Source organism: Pempheris klunzingeri, chromosome 1 (assembly GCF_042242105.1).
Source record: "Pempheris klunzingeri isolate RE-2024b chromosome 1, fPemKlu1.hap1, whole genome shotgun sequence".
Lineage (NCBI taxonomy): Eukaryota > Metazoa > Chordata > Actinopteri > Acropomatiformes > Pempheridae > Pempheris > Pempheris klunzingeri.
The window spans coordinates 12193688-12221113 of record NC_092012.1 but is presented as its reverse complement, the minus strand read 5'-3'; the positions used below and the strand labels follow the sequence as shown (position 1 = coordinate 12221113).

The window sequence follows — 27426 nt, the reverse complement described above, 5'->3', positions numbered from 1 at the left end:
GAAAATGCCTAGAGAAATGATAATAAAATAGAGAGAAGTTGCAGAGCCTTCTGTTGCTGACAGGCGCTGTGTATGTGCCCTGCGAGAGGCATGTGTATGTGTGCGTGTGTGCAAGTGTGTGTGATGAATAATTCATGGCTGTTCATTAAGGAGAGAAAGTGTGAGTGAGTGATTGAGCATGTGTGTGTGTGTGTGTGTGTGTGTGTGTGTGTATGTGTGCACCCTTCGTTGCTCTGCGCCACGTCGCCTGCCTTGTGGCTGCCATCTGGCTTCACGCCATCAGAGTGCCACCCTCCAAAGCCCTCGCTCTTGCAAACATGGCAGGAGAGGAGGAGGGGGGGGGCAGTGTGTGTAGGGTGGGGGGAGGAGAGATGGGAGCGGGGGGGGGCAGCATATATGGAGGAGAGGGAAGGGGACTGAGCCTCAAGTTAACTTCTCCATTTCACTGATATCATGTGACGTCCACAGTCTGGTAAAGGGAGATGTGCAGTTGGATGTGAAGCGTAATGACAATCCATCACATATGATGCAAAGTGATGCTCTGTCATGTCAGTCAACACAGACCTCTTCCTCTGTTCCCCTCCTCCTCTGCCTCTATTTATCGGCTTTGACCCATTTGATAGGAATCTGCTGCTGTTTTGTGCCCATAGTCTTGTGCAGAACTGGCACAAACAAGAATAGAGTTGGTTGAACTTCCATCTTTTTGTTGTGAAAGTAGCTGCATCTCAGTGACTATAGTAATATCTTGTTATAAATAGCTAAACATCTCCAAATAGACAATGACTGACTTCTTTTTGATCCTTGGTTTCGCATTATTCTTGTAACTTACTGCATGTTGATTTGAAAATTCTACCTCGACTTAAAGCATATAGACCTTGTTTTCATGGAGCTGTTGTTGTGTTATTGTCATACTAATGAGAGCACCTGTGTGTCGTGCCCCACCTGTGTTAATTAGCTTGCTCTATATACAGTGGGGCAAAAAAGTATTTAGTCAGCCACCAAGTGTGCAATTTCTCCCACTTAAAAAGATGAGAGAGGCCTGTAATTTTCATCATAGGTACACTTCAACTATGAGAGACAGAATGGGGGGAAAGAATCCAGGAAATCACATTGTAGGATTTTTAATGAATTAATTGGTAAATTCCTCGGTAAAATAAGTATTTGGTCACCTACAAACAAGCAAGATTTCTGGCTCTCACAGACATGTAACTTCTTCTTTAAGAGGCTCCTCTGTCCTCCACTCGTTACCTGTATTAATGGCACCTGTTTGAACTCGTTATCAGTATAAAAGACACCTGTCCACAACCTCAAACAGTCACACTCCAAACTCCACTATGGCCAAGACCAAAGAGCTGTCAAAGGACACCAGAAACAAAATTGTAGACCTGCACCAGGCTGGGAAGACTGAATCTGCAATAGGTAAGCAGCTTGGTGTGAAGAAATCAACTGTGGGAGCAATTATTAGAAAATGGAAGACATATAAGACCACTGATAATCTCCCTCCATCTGGGGCTCCACGCAAGATCTCACCACACGGGGGGACCTAGTGAATGACCCGCAGAGAGCTGGGACCAAAGTAACAAAGGCTACCATCAGTAACACACTACATCGCCAGGGACTCAAATCCTGCAGTGCCAGACGTGTCCCCCTGCTTAAGCCAGTACATGTCCAGGCCCGTCTGAAGTTTGCTAGAGAGCATTTGGATGATCCAGAAGAGGATTGGGAGAATGTCATATGGTCAGATGAAACCAAAATAGAACTTTTTAGTAAAAACCCAACTTGTCGTGTTTGGAGGAGAAAGAATGCTGAGTTGCATCCAAAGAACACCAAACCTACTGTGAAGCATGGGGGTGGAAACATCATGCTTTGGGGCTGTTTTTCTGCAAAGGGACCAGGACGACTGATCCGTGTAAAGGAAAGAATGAATGGGGCCATGTATCATGAGATTTTGAGTGAAAACCTCCTTCCATCAGCAAGGGCATTGAAGATGAAACGTGGCTGGGTCTTTCAGCATGACAATGATCCCAAACACACCGCCCGTGCAATGAAGGAGTGGCTTCGTAAGAAGCATTTCAAGGTCCTGGAGTGGCCTAGCCAGTCTCCAGATCTCAACCCCATAGAAAATCTTTGGAGGGAGTTGAAAGTCCGTGTTGCCCAGCGACAGCCCCAAAACATCACTGCTCTAGAGGAGATCTGCATCGAGGAATGGGCCAAAATACCAGCAACAGTGTGTGAAAACCTTGTGAAGACTTACAGAAAACGTTTGACCTCTGTCATTGCCAACAAAGGGTATATAACAAAGTATTGAGATGAACTTTTGTTATTGACCAAATACTTATTTTCCACCATAATTTGCAAATAAATTCTTTAAAAATCAGACAATGTGATTTTCTGGATTTTTTTTCTTCTCATTTTGTCTCTCATAGTTGAGGTATATATATGATGAAAATTACAGGCCTCTCTCATCTTTTTAAGTGAAGAGAAAGTGAGAACTTGCACAATTGGTGGCTGACTAAATATTTTTTTGCCCCACTGTGTGTGTGTGTGTATGTATATATGTATGTGTATATGTATGTATGTATGTATATATATATATATATATATATATATATATATACACATACACACACACATATATACACACACACACACACACACATATACATACATACATACATACAGTATACATATATACATATATATATATACATACATACATATATATATATATATATAGAGGAGAGCCACAGAGCTGGAGATATTTTGTCTTATGTGGTGACTTAAGGCATTTTCAGTGTGTTTGGACCCAGATCATTAGCTTGGGTTGCTTGGCAGCTTTGGTCATGATTTATATCAATGATAATAACTTTGTACTCCCTGTGCTAATTGCTGGTATTTTGACATGTCGCAGTGTGACAAGAACAGGTTTATATAACAAAATGACCAATAGATGCATTCCATTTCGCTGCTTCGGTTTCAGGGTCATGGTACTGTGCATGCTGGCTCACTGTGACACTGTCACGGCTTTCTGGGACACTTAAATAGTACAGAGCCATCATCAATGCTGTTAGTAACGTGCCACTTTTCTGTGTGACCAATCAAATAGGGAGACATTATCAAAAAGGGAGACAAGCTGTGAGACGATCAGACAGGTTTCAAATGAACCCCCGTGTCAGTATGAGGAGGAGAAAACAAAAATGACCAGTGAAATTAATAACCAAACAGAGAAATAAAAATCTGTCATAGTTGATAGAAGGCCTTACTTGTAGTTGTAGTTGCAGTTGTGTGCAGCTGTAATGGATTATTACAGACATTTCAGGTGCTCTCACTTTAAGTTGTACCTCCAAATAAAGAAGTAAACAGCTGGCTTGCTTAAAATCTGTAAAGTCATCTGACTGCTCATGTTTCTCCAGTCAGACACTCTACATTCTCAGATCTTACTTTGGTGAACACAAAAACTGTAACTGATAGAAATGATGACAACAAACTGGAATTATCCTTTAAGGATGCAGCTGCATAACCATATACATATGTATAGTCACAGGAGCAATTTTACACCACACTCACCCACATCTCTCCCTTTACCTTGTGCTCCCACCAGCAATAGTTTGTGTTGGTCCGCTTCCTATTGCCGACACATTGCCCTCTGCTCATGCACATGGCGAGTGGCCATGACAGCTGATTGAGTATTTGTAAGTATGTACTGTATGCAATGTGTGTGTAATCAACACACACAGATATGGTTGCAAGATAGTGTCCTAAAATGAGATGCCAGGTGTTTATGTGTGTGTGTGTAGTGTATGTGTCTGTGTGTGTCCATCTGGAGGGGTCCTTGGGGTCACAGTAATCTGGCACAGCAATCTCGCACTGTAATCATCTCAGTGCTCAGCAGGTGGTCCGGCAGAAGGCTGGGGAGAAAAGTTTCTGCACATTTTCTCTCAGCCAGCTAAGGGCATTCTGCTGTATAGAACTATGGGCATATACACTCAACATTACACATGCAATTGCGCATTATATGACTCCTGGTGAAACCAAGCTCAGCTTAAACTTCAAAATCTTAACCAGGTTAAACAGGAGAGAGTCATATGTCTAAAAATACATTTGAAATTTTCATATCACATTACTATCTGCAGCAGTGAGATGGCTGTGTTGACAGTGCTGTCCCCAGCGTTGGTGCACTTGACACATTCCCCACGGCTGGTCTACATGTGAAAAATGCCAACAGTGACAAAGGGACAGCTCAGTTGGCTCAGGAAATACAGCAGGAGGTGCATGGAAGCAGGGACAATAGCATCATTATGGCACGAGGCACAACAGTGTGTCCTCACTACATCAGAAAACATATTTCCCGATAGCTGTTTACCTCTGGGATGAAAGCGCCTTATTCTCCTATAATGGAAGGTGACAGATAACAGAGCAGAAAGGATAATGATATATATTCTACCCCGGGTTCTTTTTTTTCTGCTTAGCAGTGGAAGGTCTTAGCTCAATAGCATAGCTATTTCAGGAGATCTAGGCCTTATCATGCCACCACACACAGGGATAATGAACTTGTCCTGCCCTGGTACATTATATACATGTCAGTGTGCGTGCGTGTGTGTGTGTGTGTGTGTGTGTGGGTGTATATGTGGATTCTGTTTTAACTCAAGAGGACAGCCTGTGTGTTGTTACATAGTGATGAAGGACGCTTGGTTATCTCTACCCTTCTCTACCCTTATCACATCTGCACATGTGACACCTTTCAATAACCCTCAGTTCCCACCTTTCTCTCCTCTGCTCTCTAAAAATTGCGACCGGAGAGATAGTTCCCAGGTACTGTATGTGGGTAGAGTTTTGAGGTTCTTTTACTGTGCTGAAGTATATCCATTATATTGCTATACATACTTCAGTACGTTTCAGAAAGAAAACATTTTCAAGGACGAGGACATGTCTGCACATCTGCTGGTACCTTAACCAACAGAACAATGACAGTATCTGGAGGGAGGAGGTTTGGAGCATACAATACCGTTTTTAGTTATACCATTCAAAAAGTTACAGAAGAAACAATTTAACAAATAGTGTAACTTTGTACCTAGCTGCATTTCCTTGTATAGACCCTTTCTGGATGTTTCTTTCATCATATATATATATGACCTCAATGCTTAAACACACTAATACATTTAAGCAACACCTTTATGAGTATCAACATAAACTGAACATCACAGGCATCATAAAAATGACAGAGCAGCAGTACTGGATTGCATTAGACTGTACAGGTGTACCTAATGAAGTGGCCACAATTTGATCAACTTCTTGGATCATTTTCTCTTTGTGCAGATTCTGTGCACACACACTTTTCCTGTTCAATAAGAGATTTCAGGTGCGCTCAGTTTTTGTTTAACCTCCACATGAAGTGGTTTTGATGATCTGGCTGAGCTGCTTGCCACCTGTCTGATCATCCTACTGTAATTTTTTCTGTAGCAGTGTTTCAGTTTTCCCAAATCTTAGCTATGACTTTAGTGAGTATAATCAATAGGATCAGTTATTGTAATCAATAGGTTTGATTGGTCAAAACTTGAAAAAGAGCAGAAAGTGTCCTTAAAGTAAAATCTTAATGCAGGAATTTTACTTGTTGACTTAACTTGTTGCTACTTTTACTTAGTAAAGGTTCTTAATACTTCCTCCATCACTGTGAGTATGTACTGTGTGAAAAGAGCAAGAGAGATGGGGCAGAGAGAGAGAGTAAGGAAGCTAAGAGCAGGAAGTCAGAGGGCTAGCTATCAGGAGTGTGAATGGGCAGATCAGGAGTGTAGAGCGGAGAGCCAGGCATGTTGGCCAGTCTCCAGTGGGGATAGTGGGTGTCCCTGTGCCAGCTGGCAGCCTGTCTCTCCCATCTGTGGAGCCTAGGAGAGTGTGCAGTAATCTCCTGGAGACAGCGGCTCAGCCCAGGCCAGATTTAAAGGGATATGGCCAGCTGGCCAGGCATGGACAGGTCTGTACCAGGAAGAGAAAGGAAGGGCAGGGGAAGGCCACAAAGGAGGGAGGGGATGAGTGAGTGAGCTGCGATGAAGCAGGTCAGGTGTAATGGCGAGGATGATGGGGGAACTGAGGATTGGTGGTCAGGGAGCAATAAAGAGCACTGATAAGAATGATTATAGTCCAGCTGCCAGCAAATAATGGAACAGGGTGAATGTAACATCCCTGCCTTTAACAGTAAAAACTACAATGGCCTGTACTGGCTGCAGTAATGTTCCTAACATGTACCTGTGTCAGCCCTGCCTTATTTAAGGCTATATCTCACCACCCTGTAGTGCCTTTTCTCAGTGCTCAGTGTCACAAAGCTAATGAAGCTAATTGAAGAGAGTGCTCTGTGCTTACTCCAGCAAAAGGAATAGCACAAGCTGAAGGCCAAGTAGCTCTGCTTATCTCTTGGTTTACTCCTCTCTGTGATTGTTGCAGATGGTAATCAGAGCCCAGCTGGTCTGTCGGCTGCAGCTTAAGGCCTGCATTTCAAAATAATATCAGTCTTAGCAAGTCATTTAATCCAGTATTTAAGTTCATTTTTAGTGGGAACATTTCCAAAAGATCATTTCCAACTCAGTTCAATTGGTTGGTAGCCTTCTTACTACTGTATTACTTACTGGTGAAATAATGTTTTCTCAGTAAAATATTCTACTAATATTTTGCTATACAAATGCTCATCCTTTTGAGAAAAATGATATTGTGACTCAATACCAGCATCAGTGACTTGTTTGAATGGCTTGTGTGGGTGCCAGGTGAAGAAGGGAGAATGTCAGGAGGAAGACAGAGATGGATTCAAGTTTACAGCTGGGGCCTGACTCCACATGTTAACATACAAGTGCAAAAACACTACTTGCAAAGACGCTTAAAGCACAGAAACACACCAATTACAGAAATGAATCAAGGTAGTCATACATGCACATCTATGCGCGCTCAAACCTGAGAGATATCTGGGAATAATATCGCGCACACATGCCTACGCAGGTGTGCTCGACTCACACACACAGAGTCGCACACATGTTCAGAGGCACACGCGCCTGCAGCAATCGCAGAAGAATAAGCAAAGCCATGCACATCCCCAGATGTGCAGGAAGACAGGGGGAAGATGACGAAGAGAGGATTGGGAGGAAGAGTGGAGTGCCTGGAAGGAGGGGAGCGGGGGTCTGATAGAGGGAGGAGGGAAGGAGGGGGACGGCTGGGTGTTTACTACTGTTTAAAAGGCAGTGGGTGCTGTGTGCAGATTAATAAACAGGAGGTAATAGCAGAAGGACTCTATATTTATTTTTTATCTTAAATGTTGCTTGTTTGTCGGGCTGGATGAATATTGACTGTGAAATTGGGATCAGGGGCGACACATGCCAGTGCTTGGCGTTATCTCTGGGATGCAGGCAGGCCTGGGGCCGTTATCGCCGTGCCACAGTGGCGTGCCGGCACTCCAGCGCTCTCAAAGCCGCCACATTCCCTTTGTATCTGCCTGGAGAAGCCTGTTTACCTTTCACTGGCTTGATATTCCTATTAGAGCCGCTGACTATTTACTCACTGCCTCCTCCTCCTCTCCCTCCACCGGGCACTGTGCTGTCTCTCATCTCTTCCTCTTGCTGTTTCCCTCTCTCTGTTTGGCTATGCCTATCTAGCTCTTTTTTACTGTTTGTCTCCTTACTGTATAGCTTTTTGTCCTGCTTCTGCTTCTGACCTTCATCATGACATAAAGTTCTGGACACGGCTTTGCCTATCAAGAAATAAATAGCTAAGAACTAGGGAAGTACCTTTATACAGATATAACATACATAATGATGTGGATTACTTGACACACTGCACAGTAGGAGATCTGTCCTCACCAGAAAAAGGACAACAGTGGTCATGTGTTCAAATGCTTACCAAACTACGAAGTGTACGACATTAACATGGAGTCATGGAGTCTGTGCTTTGTGTTCCATCTCATACCAACAGAAATATAATTCGAACCTAGTTTTAATGTAACCAAACCTCCACCATAGATGTGCCAGATTAAAAAGACTCCTCTTTGGAAAGGTCATATGGGTCGTTTCTGGAAGAACTAGTCAGGCACTTATTTTGTCATTTAAGCACAAGAGCTTGCTGCAAGGTCTATATAAAAACTCTGCTGAGACAGATCTTAGTTCTAGTTGTCATCCTGCGGTTGCCTTCTGGTGACGGGAGTGTCAGTGCAAAGTACCACCTCTGCAGCATCCATCTAACACCTTCAAGCCGCCATCTTACATAAGTTACAAAAAACCCCCCAAAAAACTCACTTGCCCACATAGATGAGCACACCCTAAACTGCATTTTAGTTTAATATATTGTTGTCTCCGTCAGACATGCGTACACACAAAACTAAAATCCAAAATGCGCCTGGTGTTTCATTTAGATGGGTACACCTGTTAAAAAAAAAAGCAAATCAACCCATGTAAAAGACAGATCCAGCTCTGTGTTCATTTTCTGATCATTTGTCTTGAATGAGAAAGCTTGTAAACTAATGTATGCAGCTAAAGGCATAAGAAAATCACAACGTGCCAACTTGTGATTCAACAACTTCATTCTGGACCCAGTTCAATCAAAGTCATTTAAGTCTAGGAATTAATCATTTATAAGAAATTGTTATACAGTACATGAACATTAAATCTTAGAACAGTTAACAATAACAAAAGGAGTTCAGGGGATGTGGTAGCAGCTGCTGCAACAAACAGGGTTCCCAACAAGGTATAAGCTGCGTATAAAAGTTATAAACAGCAAGTGTACAGCTGTGTGAATATAATTGGATGTTACTAGTCAGCTGTAGCCGAGCAGTACATGAATGTGCCACTGATGGTGAAGTATAAATCAAGGAGCTGATACTGATCAGCTAATGCAAACACAACTTCAGTGCTCTGTCAGAAATAAAGCCATCCGCTGTACCTTCAACAGAGCCAACTTGATTTGAATTCTGAAACTCAGATTAAGTCTTCAGAGATTTACTCGATCGGCATGAATCATATCTTTCAGGATAAAACATAGATGGGAGAGGTATTTCTTACCAATTTCAGGGAAAATGTTCCTGAAGCAGTAATGTCTAGATGGCATTATTATTTTTGACACTTTTGGGAAGTGGTAATGGCCTTCTAAACACAAGAATCTCGTACAGCATGGGAGCACGTGGATGTGCACAAATACTCATGTGAAAGTTAGATAAGGAGCAAGAGATATTACAGGTGTAAAACAAATAGGTAAATTAATTAGGATATTTTGGTTTGCTCAATAATTTCTTTTATGTTCATAAATGCCGCACAACTTGGGGAGGCGCTCAGTGTTACATATACAACACCTGTTTTGGAGCAATTAGAGATATAAGTTTCTTAGACAATCTTTTTAACAATCAGGCGCAACATCAGGTAATAAAGAATTTAAGAGAAATCATATTACAAACATTTTACAAGCCAAAAGGCACCAGATGTGGTGCAAGCCCCAAAGGGACGATTCCCTTAAACAAGTTACTCTCTCTCCAGCTACCGTACCTTACTATTACCAGACAGCTGTGTACACCAGCTTTCAAATGAATCACAACCTGCAGGCAAATACAACTAAAAGAGAAAGGAACTGGATTTAGCAGCAAATCAGTGAGTTAAAGCTTTCAGACAATTAACCGGCACACCTGTGACAGGAATATCAGTCACAAAGCTAAACACGACTTTTTTGTATGTACGTATTAAAGTGTCCAACAGTGTCCTCTCCTCTCCTGAGGGAAGGGCACTCAGATTCCTCCAGTGATGACTGCCACTTCTCTGACTGCAATCTCCATGGCAGTTTTTTTGTTTTATCTTTCTCCTCCATGCAGGGTACACTGCGGGGCTTGAGGCGCAGTGTGCTGCATGCCATGCCACGAGGTGGGATAAGGAGCAAACAAACATACGGGCAGCGCTTAGCAACCCCGATCAGAGTGTCTGCCGGGGTCCTGATAAGCTGACAGGCGGGAGAGGACAGCGAGAGGTGGTAGAAGTGGGTCGTGGTTGTAGGGATGTGAGGCTGTTGACATTGGAGGGTGTTTTCCCTCTCTGAGCGCTAATGGCCATGAATATCATGGCAGCCCCCAAGAATTCTTCTTTAAAGTAGAATGTCTTGAAGAATACAGATGCAAATCCAAGTGTCACTGAAACACATTATGAAAGGAAAATGCTTTTTTGCATTCAGCTTAAACGATAATTTGCACAGATTTGGCCATGGGAGTGTGTCATAGTTTATTTGCCTCAATGACGTACATTAGCTGACATAGACTGCAGCTAGCAAACGACATGCATGAATGCAGTATGTGCTGCAGGTTTTGCCTGTCTGTTTGGGAAAGCTCTGACTTGATCTCAAAACCTGTAAGGAATTCTAGTTCTCTCTTCAACTTCCAACTTCTCTTTTTCCTCTTGTCTCTTGGTGGTCATATATTGGAAACAAACATACTGTATGTGTGAATTTTGCAGATGCAGTCGGTTACAGACGCATTTTCACTCTAATTTGATCCATCTGGACTGAATCTGTGTCAACTCATGTCTTTTGACACAGCACTGGAGAGTTAATGTTGAGTCTAGGGGAATTGATTCACACTAAGCCTTGCAGCTATAACAGTTACTTAACAGGCCTCAACATACCGTATAGTAGGTGCAATCAGTTGCCTATACCAATGAAAGGATGTGAGCCTTACTGCACCTGCACCCCGGTGAGCTTGACTTGTCTCCCGTGGTGTTGCCACCTTGACTGATTGGTGACGCTGAACCAAAATGAGGGTTATCATTGATTTTCCATCACAGTTTCAACGAAAGGTTGGAAACGTTTCTCACTACTCAGCGGCTCGCCAACTCTCTTGAATTGTTTGGTGTTTCCTTCCTAATTTCTTTTAACATCTGCCTCCATCAGGCTACATCAGGCTTGTATTAGATAATACCCAACAAGCAACCACTAATAGGACAATGACAACCATGACATTTTCGTCACTTGTGTCAAATTGTGAAACCTTTGTTAAATCTGAACACACCTTCAGATATTAGCATAGAGAAGGGGATCTTGCAGAAAAGAAGAGTGTCAGTTCTCTAATGCTATTTATGCTGACTCTAAATACCTGGTGTATTAAAAGTAAGATGTGCTCACTTACTCAGATTAGGGTTTTGATCATCTGAGTCGTACCACTTGCAAACTTGTTGTATAAATGCAGGATTTTGGTCACAAACTTGGCTTGCCAGATTCATATGCATGTTTACAGCTGTGGCTGCTCCACATTTTCATTTTTGGCTCTTTAAATTTTTTACATAATAAATTTTGTAAGATACTTGACAAAATGTCATGACCAGGTCAAACCACGTGAGGATTATTCCTTCTCCTGTTTTACTGAATTACCCCTCACTGCAGTACTGAATGTATACTCTTTAGCCCTGCAGTAACCCTTCTTACGTCACAGGATATGTTTATTTTATGTTTTGGCTCCTCCATGACCTGAAAGTGTAATTTCATGTCACTGTCTAACTATGTGAACATCTGCCTTGCTTTTGATGGCTGGTCAATCCATCTGTCTGCTTATTAGTACACATCTGTCTGTCTATCCATCTGCCAGCTTTTGGAGTCAACGTGTGGGAGCAACATCAGTGTCCTGCTGTACAGCAGTGGAGAGAAAGGACAGAGAAAGACAGAAAGTAAAACAAGCATTAGGTGACACCTGAACAGTATATTTAACAGACTTAAAGGGATAGTTTGGATTACTTTAAGTGGAGATGTATGAGGTACTTATCAATAGTTAGAGTAGTGCCCACAGTAGACTGTGGTTGCTCGCCTCAATGCCACCAGATTCATTTAAAAAAAACAGTTATTTTATCTCACAGCACACAGAAATTGCTGGTCTGCCACTGCTTCCACTGCTTGTTTTATTGTGTGACTTTGGTGTTTCCAATTGTTAGTACAGATACAACTAGCATGCAAATTCATTGAATAAGGTAGCAGTGGCTTAGTAAACTCTTGTATTCTGCTGGGTAAAATAGCTGTTTTTGTCAGTGGAGTCTGGAAGCTGTGAAGTGAGCAAAGGAGAAGAGACAATGGTGTCAGCTTCCTGTTAAATGAGCTCTCTGATGACGATTTAAAACAGTGAAAATATCCTGAATTCTGGCCTTTCTGACCCCGTACACAGCAGTACATTGTTGTGCATCTGTATCGGGACTCCTACTTGCTCCATGCCAATGTACTGTAGGTAACATACTGGACTCGAAAAAATATGGGTTCTGACAGGAATCGATTAAATGTAATTAGCAAAAAATTACCATTTTTCACTAAACAAATCTAATACGGATGCTCCAAGTAGATTTATGATTTTTTTATGATAGCTGTCAGTCACAGAGGAGTTGTGTGTGACAATAATGCATATTGCAATTCTGGAATGTGGTTACTTTTTCTGTAACAAATAGTGCAGGGAATTACACTGAAAATGTACAATTAAATTACAGCGACTTATCAATACTGCTTTTTTTTGGTTTGTATTTTTGTGGCTGCAGTGATTTTAAGGGATACATTGCTGATTTTTATCAGGTTTGCATCATTACAATGTGGGTAGTAAATGCAAGTGAACACACTCAACAACATTTAACACCCATTGCAAATTAGGTGTATTGGTGCTGTGGTCAATGTTCAACTCAAACAAGAGCTCAACACAACTAACATTACAAGTGGTTTCACCGAATTCAACACAAAATGCAACTTTTAATGACTACTGCAATCTTCGAAATTATTCACCCCCCTGAATAGAATCCCTCATAAGAGCACTCATTTGCAAATCAGATGTTGTCTCAAGCACACCTGATGTCACTAATCAAGGGCCTCATTAGCTGCATCAGGTGTGCTTGAGACAGAACACATCAAATACGCAGACTGGCTCGGGGTTTGTTCACAGTGACCTTTGGTTGCACGTTAGAAATATGGATGAGTCAAGAGAACTGTCCAAAAAGTTAAGAGAAAACAAGGAAAATATAATACAAAAATATAGCAAAGACTAGAGGAACACTGGCTGCACTACCTGGACATGTCAGAAAAAGGAAGCTATGAACGGGTGCCGCCAGATTTCTGAGGCAGGTGGCCAAATACCCTCGAGTAACCTGCTGCAAGACAAGGTTTCAGTCTCTACAGTAAGGCGCGTACTAAACGCTGAAGGACTCCATGACCGAAGTCTAAGACGTACCCCACTACTGAACCAAAAGCACAAGACAAGTCGGCTCCAATATGATCGAAACCATATGAATAAGGCGCATAAGTTTCGGGATTCTGTTCTCTGAAGTGATGAAACAAAACTGGAACTGAAAATCACATGTGTGGATCTCATTGAGGTGCCAGGACCATGAATATCTGTGCAAAATTTCATGGTATTAAAGAGATGTTGTCATATCTCTGTCTGGACCAAAGTGGTCATCTGGCCAACAGACATTGCTGACTAATATCACAAGTAAAAGTTAATTACTTCTGTTATTGAGTAATTGCATGCAGTAAAGTGATGAAATTACTTTCACGATGTTTAATAAATAGTTGGTAATTGAGTTGGCGGTTGAGTTTCTCATAAGTGAGCACAGAACACTGTGGTTGTACATGAGCGTCTACACATTCATCTGTATTTGTCCTACTACATAAACCCCAACCATATGGTTCTCGAGAAGAATAAACAAAGCATAGAAAGTACTTGCAAACACTATTTGACCCAGGTCTGTTTACAGATCAGTGAACCTTAATTGGCACTGTCAGCCCATGCTCACTTCCAACCTATCCATTTCAATACTGAGACAATAACAACATTATGAAACTCAATAGCTCATATTCCTATGTGGCAACGATATCTAGATCCCTCCTCCTCCCACTGCAAATCAATGGAGTGAGCTGGCCTTTGGCTTCATTTTTCATCTTTTATATTGATTGGTATTCTACTTTGGAGTGCACTGTCAGTCCAATTACGGAGAATTTAATTGATTTTTCCTCACAAGCTGGGTTAGATTGGATTGGTTTATGCAAAGCAGATCAAACAGAAGTGCTCCCTGGACTCCCTTCTATGTGTAAAATACAGCTCTAATGAGTAGGAGCACCCTGACACTTTCTACAACTCGTCCCATTCTCCCTGTTTCTCTCTCTCTCTCTCTCTCTACCTCTCTCAGCACGGAGTGACACACGTGAACACACCCACACACACAAAACAATTCAATGTGACAGCAGCAGTAGTAATTATTGTTAGAGACCATTTTGTTGATTCCACCAATGTTACATGAATAATCATCGTCAGCACACTGTAATTGCAAAGAATTATTGTGTTCAATATAGTAGTGGATGACTCAAAACCATCAACTGTTGAGAATTGAAACTTCTGCAAAGAGTTGATAATTCATACAATTATATGTAATGAATAAAGCAGGTGTCTCTTCATTTGAAAATTCCACAATGACCTTTACAGGAAGCCTCCTCTCATGAAATATACATGACCCTGAACACAATATGTCAGACAGCTAGACAAGGCTAATTAGCTGCAGGTAAATTCTGAAGGCCTCGCTCTCTTTTTTGCTCTCTCACACACATAGACACCACACACATACGTATACGCATACACCAAGGTCTGGGAGTGTTGACTTCACCGCATTTGCAATCGTTTTGGTTGCTGGCTAACCTCAGTTTTCCACCTAAACAAGAACTTCAGTCTCATATTTGAGCTGTGAAGATTTGTCCAATGAAGTGTTGTAGTTGAGTTTCAGTTGCTCCGGGAGTTTTCTTGAAATTCATCTTGAACTAAGAGAAGTCTGATTTTGAGAACTGAAACAAACCGAGAATATTTTGGGGGGAGAAAAGAAGTCAGTATGTATATTTGATCAGTATAGGAAGTCCTGGCCAAGAAATTGTTCCAAACATTATTCCCCTGTAAAATCCACAAAATGTAATTTTACACACTTACTTAAGCATGCTGTAGTGTGTTAATGAGCTTTAGAGGTGCTAATAGATTTGGATTTTGTTCACCTTTATGCTAGGCTAAGTTAACTGGCTGCTAGCTGTAGATTCATATAAACAGACAGATAATACAACGGTATCAATCATCTCATCTAACTATCAGCAAGAAGGTATATTTATAACTTTTTAACCATGATTGTTGGAAACTATAACTTATACTACTTGACACTAATACTAATACTAACACCAATATTGATATACTTTATATAATGATGGGAGACTCCTCTGCAGTGCCCGGCTTTGTACACCTCATTTCATTGCACATTAAATTATTATTTGGTGAATAGAAGTGGACTAATGTTTAATTTATGAGTCTTTAGGCAGTGTGCCTGTTTGTTTGGTTGCCATAGAGCAGTGGAAATGTGTTGTCTTATAGCAGTCTATCGCTTGTCTCCTCACTTAAATCTCTACTTTCACATTCCTGGAGGCTGGTATTGGAGCTAACACCCCTCCTCTTTGCGCCTTTGCACAGCCCGCAAGTGTGTGTTTGTACATATGTGTGTGTGTGAGAGAGAGAGAGAGAAAGAGGGAAAGAGAGAAAAAGAGAGAGAGAGAGAGAGAGAGAGAGATGGAGAAGGTGCTGTCTTCTATGTCTCTGGGTGCCCCCTTGCTGAGCTGTCATCACTCCCTGGCACCGGGTACACAGCACAGCTGCAGGGGAACCACTCTGCAGGGATCCTTCGTTTCCATCTGTCTCCAATTCACAGTGGCACCTATTTAGAGCAGCTCAGCGGCTGTGCATGCCATGAGCCACAAGAGAGGGGAGAGGCTGGTTTTAGGGGGGCAAGAGCGGTGGGCATCAATAGATCACATATTTGAGTTTGGGGCAATAAGAGAGAGATTATATATGAAATATATGTAATATATGTCATTATCATATTAATATCATCATCATCATATTATCATGTATGATATCATATTAATAGCTTCAATGGAACATATTGCATTTTTCATTTAACTCATGATGTAATCATTTTGTCATCAGCTGTAAGATTTCTTTTTTCAGAGTCATGAAAGAAAGAAATATTCATGAAGCTGACAAAAAACAGAACACAGCCAAATGCTGTACATGATACTTTTCTGCTGTCAAGCAACTAGTAGAGTCAAAAATAATAATAAAATAAAACAAACTGTACACTGTACACTAAACATTAAACATTATTCTATGCACTACATAGCCAGACAATTTCTTACTTTATACTAAAAAATGCTTGATGGTCATAGTAATAAATTGCTTAATAGTAATAGTCAAATAGTGTTTTAATTTGCAATAATTTTAGATTGTTTTTACCAAGATGATTCTGAAAAATTATGTAGAATTTTGAATGGAATTATGAATGTAGCTTTGGGGATTTGTTGCTGCACTAAATACACATACACTTCATAAGTTGCAAAATATATTTTGAAACAATATTACCAGTAACCTTTTCTTTCAGTCCATATCAGTGTAATATCACTCTGAGGATATATCAGCATGTGTGTGTGTGTGTGTGTGTGTGTGTGCTTGCATGGATATGTGTGTCCATGTGTCCCTGTGTCTACACACCATGTATTCCTAAACTTGTGTCTGTGTGTAAGTATGAGAACGGGCTTAATTTAGCAGGTGTGCTTTGACGGTTCTTGAATGAGTGCCAAGTCTGCTGTATGAAGGATAAGAGAGAGGAGGCGCTCACTGTGCATCTGTGTGCAGTTTGACTGTGACAGATGGGGACGGTTTAACTTATAGAGTTCTGTTAAGATCTGGAGGTTTTTCTGATGCTGACTGTGCCAAACAGGTGTGTATTCTAAAAACACCAGAGAGAGAGAGAGAGAGAGAGAGAGAGAGAGAAAGAAGGTGAACGAGCCCCGGCTGACTTATTTGTCAGGTCGGGGTGTTTCTGCCGATAAAAGGAGGCTGCAAGTGTATACTTTATGTGGGTTCAAATTCGTTGCAGTTACTCCCTTTGGAACATACACTACCCAGGAGTGTTCTCATTCATCCTGTCTCACTGCAGGCAAATGGAAACAAATACAGAGTCGAGTCACATCCATATTCTTTGGTGAAGTCTCCCAGGAAATGTGGAAATTTAGAAAGAAACTATTTAAATGAGGCTTTGGTCTAAAAAGTTTTAGATTATTCAAATAATCAGGACATGAATTTAGCAAGAGGATTTGGTTTCATTATGTAAAAGTTGGTGAAGATTTGTGAGGTTTCAACATTATAAAAGTAAATCCCCTTCACAGTTATAGGAAGAACAGTCAGTTTCATTTTCCAAGCTATTCCATAGCTGAGGTTTCTGAGGTTTCTACAGCCCGTAAATGTGTACATTAAGCGAATAAAATGCCAGCCACCACTTTGGCCGTATTAGAAGCAAAAGCTTTTACAACATTTAGATGTTGAACAACACTGGCTCTAAGTGCTACTGTATAAGATTGGCTGCGGAGTTGAAAAGTTCAGCCCGTTAGTTGTGGCCAGCTGTCTCACAGGCAGGCAAGACACTTCACCATATGGCTGCTGCTCGCCACCAGACACCAGCCGTCCCAACCACTGACTTTCACATGCTTCACTTGTGCAGTACAAGGTGAAAAGTTGCATCTTGTCTAAACTGTGACCAACATGCTGAAAGAGCTGTGTATGTGTTTACATTCATGAAGGAGACAATCTTGTTCCGCCAATGTTTGGAAATTGTCCTGGTGTGCCACTAAGACAATTAATAACCTGGCTAGAAAACAAGAAAGACAAATTTGATGCATTTCCTCTGGATGTCTGATATACCAACAAAGTTGCAGATTATTTTGCTTCTCTCCTGCATGCTGATTGGAGTTTTAAAGAGGTAATGAAGTCCTGGTGTGTCCTCCTGCTGGGTTTGTATTTGGCGAGGGGTGCCTGTGTGTCGCTGATAGAGGGATCTCTCTGACACGGCTGCTCTAGCCCGCCGCATCCGGGAGCCAGTAGCGGCAGCCGCTGGGGGGAGATAAGGCGAGGCTAGCCACTCGCCTGTAACACACGTTTTGCCCCCCTCTGCCCTGTTCTCCTCTCCTTCCCTGCTCCTCTCTCCACCCATCCTCCCTCCCGTCATCCCCCTGACCTTATCTCAGGGGAGAAGGCACCACTGGGTCGCTACTGTGATAGCACCTGCCAGAACCAGAGCTGGCCTCTGGTGATTATGGGGGAATCATTATCTCTCTCTCCCCAAAAACTCATTTTATACCTGCCAACATCTGAGGGGAGGGGGGCAAAGGAGCAAAGGCTTCTATAACAGGTAACACAGAGAGAGAGAGTGTGTGTGTGTGTGTGTGTGTGTGTGTGTGTTTCACGTGTGTGTGTGTTTCACGTGTGTAGCAGGAGAGCAGGCTGGGATGCATAGGCAAAAACACATGCAGTGAAACATCTTGCCTTTTTGCCATATTGGATTTCATTTTGATATGGATGTGATAAGATAAAGATTAAATGTGATGGTGGCTTCTCATCTGTTTTCACCCTGTTACTGCATTATGCTTATGTACCTATATAACCTCCCATATGGTTTATGGAGGAGGTAAATCATTGTCATAGACTAGATTTCCATGTAAGTGTAGTGAAGGAAATGTGCTCATCTGCTTGACGTCATGTTGGACATAAGTGAAAGAATGTTTCGTTTTTAATTTTGTTGTTTTTATATGTTGCTTAGCATGCATTCAGTCACTTCATTCCCAGATGCGTTGCTTTTACTTTGCCATTCTTTGCTCCCTGTAATTAGTTTAGCTACGCCTCTTTGCTCTTGCTCATATTTTTTTCTCCTCTACCCACAATTATCTAATCAGTTTAAAACTGTGGCGACAAAACCATCTTGGTTCAGTACATCCAATAAAGTGAGGTTAAAACTATCTATGCATTATCTGCTCTGCTGTTTCCAAACCTGTGGCAAACATCCACTCTCCACCTGCCTTAACACCTGTTATATTCCGAAGCAGTTCATATCCTGCGATATGAGTATGTTTTCATTTTCATTTTGCTGACTACTCTAGCTCTAGGGCTCTTCCACTTAGGCCAAAAAGAGTGCATGCCAAAAAAGATTTGAACTCCAGGGATTCAAATCTTTGCACTTTGATTTCACTATTATTGAGATTTATATTTGTGTTTTCCAATTGGTTTAACTGCTGGAAATAAAAAAGACAATTAAATTTCATGTGCTGTACACACTGCGGGTTTATAGAGAAATCAGCCCTCTCTCTCATGTGTCTCTCTCCATCCCCCACGCCTAGAGACAGAAATCAACATGAGTTTCTCTCACTTCCTCTCTGCTGATGACCATATGTGTGCTGGTTTCAAACAGGCGCTTGGCACATCTGTGTACTCACATCCCCTCTCACTTCTCTCATCAGTTCACTACTTGATCCAACAAAAATACTTGATGGTGTGTGCATGTGTGTGCGTGTAAAGCCAGCGAAGAGTATTGCTGTAATACGCACTGGCCAGTCCGTCTGGGTTGGGGGTTAATGAGTCCTGGGGGGGTCAGAGGTCATGGAGGTGATGGCTACAGTGTTGCTAGAGTTTCATACAAGCGCCCCTTTCAGCTGTTCAAACTTTGAGAAGTTTACTTTGGCATCTTTGATTCTAAATATGAGAGAGCAGTGTTTCAGCATGTGTCCTTTCCCACAACAGGCACAGTCCTGCATGCTTTCTCTCTATTTAGTGGTGACCACCCTACACCATGTGTCACTCACATGGTGTAGGGTGGTGAGAGGCTGAATGAAAACCAGACCACATTAAAGAGTCGAAATGACCTGATCTTTGACTACAAATAACTACTCAACATTTCACATCTTTCTCAATTTTGAAATGTGTTACAGCAGATGATTAACACAATTTTTAGTAATAGTGTACAACCCATGGAGGGTTGACAGCCAGCCTTGCAGTTCTACGCAGCTTTTAGGTTCTTTTAGCTAGTTATTTAAAGTAGCTGGGCTTATAAAATAAAATCTTAGGTAACTGTTTTCAATAAGCAAGCATCAACAAGCTATCTGTCCAACACATAATGGCTGACAGCCAAAGCAGCTGGTGAAGCTGTCTCAGTCATCTAACAAGCTAATAACCAAGATGTTTTTCTCTGGGGTTGGTGGATCAAACCAGGTCTAAAGGGAAAGTGAAAACTGGACTTACATTTGTCAGGTGGCCAGAAACACAAAACAAATTGAAACAGTGCAAAGCTGCCAGCTCTCAGGTTTTGGGTAATCACAGGAAAATGTAAAATTCTCTTTTAAACTAAACAGCTTAACGTTTAATACCAGACAATCCCCTAAAGAAAAAACATGATGTCTATGTACCAGTTACTGTTAGGTGTGTGATATAGGAGGAATATATAGAGAGAAGTTGTGGATGATGAAATTATACGTAAAATATTGGTGGTCCAAGTAGCCAAACCGTGCAAGTGCGTGGTCACATCAGCATTTATAACGCTTTATACCAAAATGATAAGCTTTGACATGAACATGAAGCTTTGACTGAACTTTGACATGCAATTATCAGTTATTAACGTCATTCATTACCATTTAACCACGATACCCTTGGCTGCACTTCCTGTTGCACTTGTGAACTACTGAAAACTATTATGCACACAAAAAATACACACAAAAAAAGAAAATAGAAACACACAGATACATGCTACTGAAGAAGACAAGACTACATGGTAGAAAGCCTAAAATTAGAACAATTAGTGTGACATTAAAAAAGACAAGCGACGCATACACAAGCCCTAAGGATGAGCAGATGGATGCACAAGACGGATGAGTTTCTGGACATGGGACAGCAGAAAGTGCCATTTTTATTGTCACTGAGCAAGGTGCACAGAAGCAAAGGATCCTGGGAAGTAGGGAAGGGGAGTAAGTTTTAACGGAGGATGCAAGGAGGGAAGGAGTGGCTGCTGGCCGCAGACACAGCTGGTTCCTGACAGAGGAAACCCAGAAGGAGGCCCAGGTCCTGCTGCCTGCTGCTGTCTGCCGCTATCACCGCAGCCAGCACTGCTGCCTGGCCTCCCCAGGGGCTGCAGCCCTGCAACACACAGAAACACACACAAACTGTAACATACTAACACATGCTGTTTTTGAGCTGCAGCGGCAGGCAGAGCAGGAGGAGGGTTCAGATGAGAGCACAGCCCCTCAGCCAGAGCCACAAGACAAGCTGACCTGCCACTGACACACACACACACACACACACACACACACAGACACACAGACACACACTCTGCTGGAAGGGAACAAAGGGAGATCAAGAGAACCAGATGAACCGAGGATAAAAAAGAAAGGTAGATGTACACACAAGATGTGCCAAGTACATCTAAAGGGGACAGCAAGAGAAATTTCTAGCTGAAGACACAGACTGTTAGTCGTGGGTATTACCATACAGCTACCATGCATCTTTCTAACGCAAACCAGCCATGAAGCAAAAAAGAAATACCAGAGGAATCCAGGAGTAATCAAACAAGGATCACAGTCTTTGATGTGGAGGTAAAAGGAAGAAGAGAAATAAGCCCTGGCTGTTTTTTTGTTTTGTTTTTCTCTGTTTGGAGCTTTACTACAGCTAAGTACTTGTCCGTGCATGGCAGCTCAGTGGGTCATACAATGATCTACTGTGGCCTCAAAGGCAAACTGGCTGAACATTATGAGAAAAAAAAACATGCAAAGCCTCAAGGACATGTGGAAGAGAAGGTCAAGCAGGACAGCCTTAGCATTTTGGAGCTCATAGAAATTTGTGATTTTCTTGTATCTGTCTTTGCTACTACACTGCTTGGACCATCCTCGGACCTGCCAGTGTGTCTATAGCGCTTTACACTAACTGTGTATCACCTAAGCTGACAAAGAAAGTTGAGATCTTAGCAGTGTGATTTGAAGGTCTGAACATGTCTGCCGATGTCTATTTCGAACGCCAGAAGAAGATCGACCTGAGAGCTGGTACTTTCTCTGCTCCGGCGCTCGCTCCACGTGTCCCCACGGTCACACTGATCAGCCACAGAGAGCTGAGGGATAAACACACTGCCCATAGAGTCCATCCGGGAAGCTTTGATCCAAACCTGGCAACCAGCAGCCACTACAGATGCAGTGAAGGTAAGAGCTTGTCATCTTAAAGGACCTGTTTTGTGAAATCTCTTGGCAGTGTGTTGCAGTGAAGAGTGATGGAGGGTCCCACAGCTGTCAGGTCTGCTCATTAAGTTAGAGTGATTGACGGATAATCAGTTTGTGTTGACTTAGTGCCGCATGCTATAAGGGCAATGTGAGGTATCTTCATCTTGCTAGTAGACCTGCTATTTGATGATTGAAGCGGGGGTTTCAAGGTTAGAATGATATCATCCATTACCATCCACATGACTTCACCAGACATTATGTATAAAATAATATAAAGTTTGCTTACCGGTGCATTTAACCATTTACTGCATTTCTGGCGTTTTATATAAAACAAACTCACTTTAGAGACCAAATTCAATCATGAATCAGGATTAAATTGGCCACCAAGTGCAATTTAACTCAACAGCATTCTCTCACTGCCGTGTATTATGGCCTCTATATGATCTGTCAAGCACAAATCATTATTTTTAACAAGCACAGTGGAGCACAATTGTCCAGTGGCACAGGAAAGGAAAGGGGAAGAGGTTTTTAGAGCACTGGGTGGGTGGGTGGGGGATTCTTCCTCTGGGGTTCCCCACACAGCTGCAGGGAACAGAACTAGATTCTGGAGTTTCACTGCTCAGCTTCAGTGCCTTCATAACACATCAGCAGGTCATGAGGGATCATCACAGTGAATGACAGAGAGAAATTTTAAGGGAGCATTTTGCAGATGAGGGATACTTGAAAGACATCCAAGATAAAAGGGAGGAGAGGAAAAAAATGTAATTGATTCTTAAAGCACTGAAAACACTGAAGTGGTGCCTTTAGGTGAAAATGAAAACCTTCACTTAAATCAGCAAAGGGTTCGAGGAGAGAGAGATGCATTAAGAATCAGACATTAAAGGCCCAATTTTATAGACTCTAAATATGTAGAAACTGTAAGCCAGAGCAAGGACTAATACCCAACGGAGTGAATTACCTGCAGCGCCTGCCGTCTCTTGGCAGTAATGAGCTTTGTGAACGTCGCAGCGATAAGGCCTCTATAATTAGGCTTAGTCATAAGCATCCCCCCTGTAATTCTGTGATAAAAGCCCAGCAGAACTCTGGTGTCGGTGCTCCAACCCATTCGTCTCTCTCTCTCTCTCTCTCTCTCACAGACACACACACACACACACACACAAATGCATATGCTAGGGAAATGTGTCAGTGTGAACTGTAAACAGCTTTTTGTCTCAAGTAGTTCACCTGATGTAAATGTATGTGTGTGTTTGTGTGTGTGGGGGGTGTATGGTCCAGCAATATGTTCACACTGTATGGACTAACAGTAGTAACGTGCATGTGCAAGTGTGTGTGTGTGCGTGTGTGTATGTGTGTGTGTGTGTGTGTGTGAGGTGTTGTGAGCTGCAGCATAGGCTTCCTGTGAGGGAGCAGATGTCGCAGAGCTCAGGCACAGCTGCGACAGGCGATAACCGCGGTGGCAAGAATATGTCGGCACGCTGGCTCTTCTCCCTGGGTCTTATCAGCCGCACACAGCATACAGACAGTCACACACACACACACACGCTTGCACACACACACACGCGCGCATACACACACACACACACACACGCTCATATAGACACTCAACAATAAGAAACTGCCACCCAGCACTAGCACACCCTCACAGCAGGCCCAGATAGAGGGAGGAAGGCATTGAGAGAGATGGAGAGAGGAAGAAAAGGAGCAAGGACTAAATCAAGGGACTTTGAGGGAAAAAGGTGCAGTGAATCCTTAACAAAGCCTTGGCTCATGTCCACTGTATCATAGACTTCATAATTTTGTGCCAATCCTAATCCTCTATTGCTATGAATAGGCTATTCTTTACAGTCCTCTCTCACAAAAAGAGATCACTTTTATAGAACTACGTAATTAGTTTGTCGCTTTCCCTATCTTGATGTCTCCTCATGATATATCATCAACAGTTATCCAGGTCTCCAAGAAGCCGTGCAATTAGTCATGTAAAATGGACATTAAGTATCCTTTTCATAATTCCATCTCATTACATTCTCACAAAGTTGTAAAATCTGATGTAATTTGTGAATTTTTGTCGGAATTCCTGCCACTTTCATGTTTACTTTTTTTTTACTTTTTCCCCTTCCTACATAAGTGGTTTGCATTGCGGTTTTGCCATGTCTCATTTAACATACGTGTGTAAATGTAGCGTCCACTCTTTCATTGATCCATTGCTTAATGCTTACATCACTTTATCTCTGGCACAGACAGAAGCAAATTAATGTAGCAGAGATCATCAAATATGTGGGAAAAGATGGATGATGCAAGAAGATGAAGAAAAACTGAGTAAACAAGGAATGGGAAAAATGAAGGGTATGTGTGGGAGGAGAGTCAAGGTGGTGATGAGAGGTGTTTGTGTATGAGAGAGAGAGAGAGAGAGAGAGAGACAGAGAGAGAGAGAGAGAAGTTACCCTCTCTATTTCCTCAGCACCAGCTTTGTGGTTTCTATGAGGAACAGATGTTCACAACTTGATACAGTGCCTCATCCCCCTCTACTCACTATCTCCAGTGCCAGCACCACCAACTGTTTTGCACACACACACACACACACACACACACACACACACACACACACACACCGTCTCTTTGGAAAAACATTCACATATAGCAATGACTTTCTCCTGTGAATGTATGAGAGCGTATTCACCTACCTACTGAGGACTTTTTACTGTCCGTTTCCCTCTGCGCTCAGGCTGCATATCCTGTTCTTGAGTCAACACTTGATATAATCAGGTGTCACTTCCTCCTTTGTCAGTTTGCACTTCTGTTGGTCAGCTGTGACCCTGGGCTTCGCGCTCTTACCCAGGCTGGTAGTCTAGACAAAGAAAACACACAGATCAATGCGTTTACTGTACCTGTATGCATGCAGAAGCTAATTCCATACGCCCGCACAAGTCATCCTGACGTCCTTCTGCAGATACACATAACTGGCGTCATCCAAACATTGCATACTTTTTGCTTCCAATTTCCAAATTAGTTTTTGCTAGTAAAACTATGAATGCCTACATATAATAAAGGAATTTAGATAAGCATACGAAATATATAAAAAATACAAATATGAAATTTGATTTAGGCACTGCAATGGGTTTTACTTTGCAAAATCTGTCTGAAATGTGCATGGAATAGAAAAACAGTCAGACATACTGGAATAGCTTCAGTACTGCATTGTGTAGTGCTCTTATTAGAGTTGTTCTGTGGCAGAAACAGCCCTGGAAGTCAAGTACTTTAAAGGACATTATTTTTTCCAGAGAGCATGAATTGAATTTGAATTCCCATCATGTCTAGGTGATTCAAACAAACGACACTTTGCTGCTCAATTGCAAACAAAATGTCTGGGGGTCTATGGGTGCAATTTGTAAAAGCAGCATTCCAGCGTACGTGCTTGAGTTGGTGGGTCAATGATCCGTTACACCACATCGTATTACAGAGAGACTCTCCGTCTCATCCTATTTCATAACATTATGGAGCAGCTTGAGGACAAGCACACATTAAAGATGTTAACATACAAAGCGAGAGGACAGCATGCTCTTCAGCACGCTGTCAGAGAAAGGGGCTTTGAATGACAAAACCCTTATTCAGGGAGGATGCATGTGACTCAAAAGGAAATTTCTCAACACTCAATCTCAAAACTCAATCATGTCTGTCAGCAGCTCAGTCAGCATAACACAACTCAGTTACTTTTTTTCTGTTTTGATCAAGTGAGATGTACTCTTTCCCCTTTTCATGACTGCCTGGAGTCGACGTTGGTGACTTTGATGGCAATGCCATAAGAGTGTGGTCTGTTGAAGGTGCATGAGAGAGGAGAGGATAGGAGAAGAGAGAAGAGCGCATGAACACAATGGGTCTAGCGTTCCTTTCAGTCGGCTCAGGGCCTTATCTCATTTTAACACACTGGCCTGTGACTGCCACTATAGGAAAGGATTTACAATGTGTGAGTGGAGGAAAAGCTGCAAACTTCTCTCTTTCTCTCTCGCTTTTACTCCGACAGACACACACACACACACACACACACACACATAAAGAAATAGTAATTTCCATATCAGCACAATGACCAAACCTGGTTCTTGTATCTCAGTGAGTTCTCAACTATCCAGGAGATGCTGTCAACACAACAGAGTCCAGAGCAGGGGGGTGTGTTTGCGAGGTGGCAGGGAGATAGGGGACTGAAAGAAAGAGGAGACAAAGCTGTTTTCGTCATTAATGCCATCAAAGGGACTTCAAGTCGCAGTATTATGGCACAGAGAGTTCATCGATGCGAGTTCCCACCTTGTGCGTGTTTCATTGTGTAGTTTATCAGAGCGGCCACATGGAGTGTCAGCGCTAACCCAGTGACCGCTCAACAAAAGGCCAAATTAAGAGGAGTGAGAGGCTGTCGTACAGGGAGGCTGACAGGTTGACTGACGCCATTCCCGAGGAGAATAGCATCCTGTCAATCTTGGAGCTGTCACCTTGACAGGAATCCTTTCTTCGGATGCAACCCCCATCACCAACCTTTCTGTCACTGAAGGCCACACATACATACACACACACACACGCACACACAGACACACACACACACACACACACACACACTACTTCCCTTTTCAGTATTCTGCACAAGAAACAAATAATTCCCCTACAGTAGCATATTGAGGAAGCACATACACACACCTCTTGCCTTTTCTGTACTCTGCTAAAGAAGCAACAAGGCCCCTAAAGTACGACACTAAGGACACACACACACACACACACACACACACACAATGCTGCATGTGTACAGAGCCACCGACTGTAGGGCCATAACTGTGAAAGAGAGAAGGAGAAATGTAGAGAGTGAGTTTCATAAACACTCCATCCATCTCCTTGACAACTGCACTTCCACCATGGTACACTTCACATGCTGCCTCTGACAGACCCTGCTTATAATGACCCGTGCATCTGTTTATGTGTGCTATGTTGATGTATTTCACTGTGTGTGTGTGTGTTTGACCACTTCCACAGCAGCAGCTTTACAGTAAACCATTATATTGTGGTTTAATCAAAAACTCTGGCAGTGGACGTCAGCTTGCCTGAAGCTGTTCCTTCTCATGGGCCACGGGGGAAACCGTTAGGTTCCAGTCAAAGAGCGCTGGGGCTTCCCCCTGCACGCTTCACATTATTTGCAGTAATCAGTACTGGAGCGTTTTCAAAAGTCGTCCCGGCTCCGTATGAAGGCAGCGTTTGTGTTCGAGGCTGGTGAGGCTGGTGGGACTGGAGTTAGGGCAGAGCAGCTGTCTGTGTGTACTTTACAAGCTGGTTCTGTTTGTTCTGTAGACACAGAAGGGGTCAGGAGGGTGTCAGCTTTGTCTT

The 27426-nt window shown here is 42.4% G+C and overlaps 1 protein-coding gene across 3 annotated transcripts in view; it reads left to right on the top strand.

Moving 5' to 3' along the window:
• The first annotated feature begins 21715 nt into the window (after nt 1–21715).
• Nucleotides 21716–27426, top strand: part of cbfa2t3 (CBFA2/RUNX1 partner transcriptional co-repressor 3) — a 41468-nt gene continuing 35757 nt past the window's right edge. For all 3 annotated transcript variants that reach the window (XR_011585645.1, XM_070849738.1, XM_070849623.1), the window contains exon 1: nt 21716–22050. Coding sequence is in view for 2 of the 3 variants with exons in the window: in XM_070849738.1 (XP_070705839.1) it covers nt 21846–22050 (205 nt within the window). In the remaining variant the exon portion in view is untranslated. The remainder of the gene's footprint in view (nt 22051–27426) is intronic.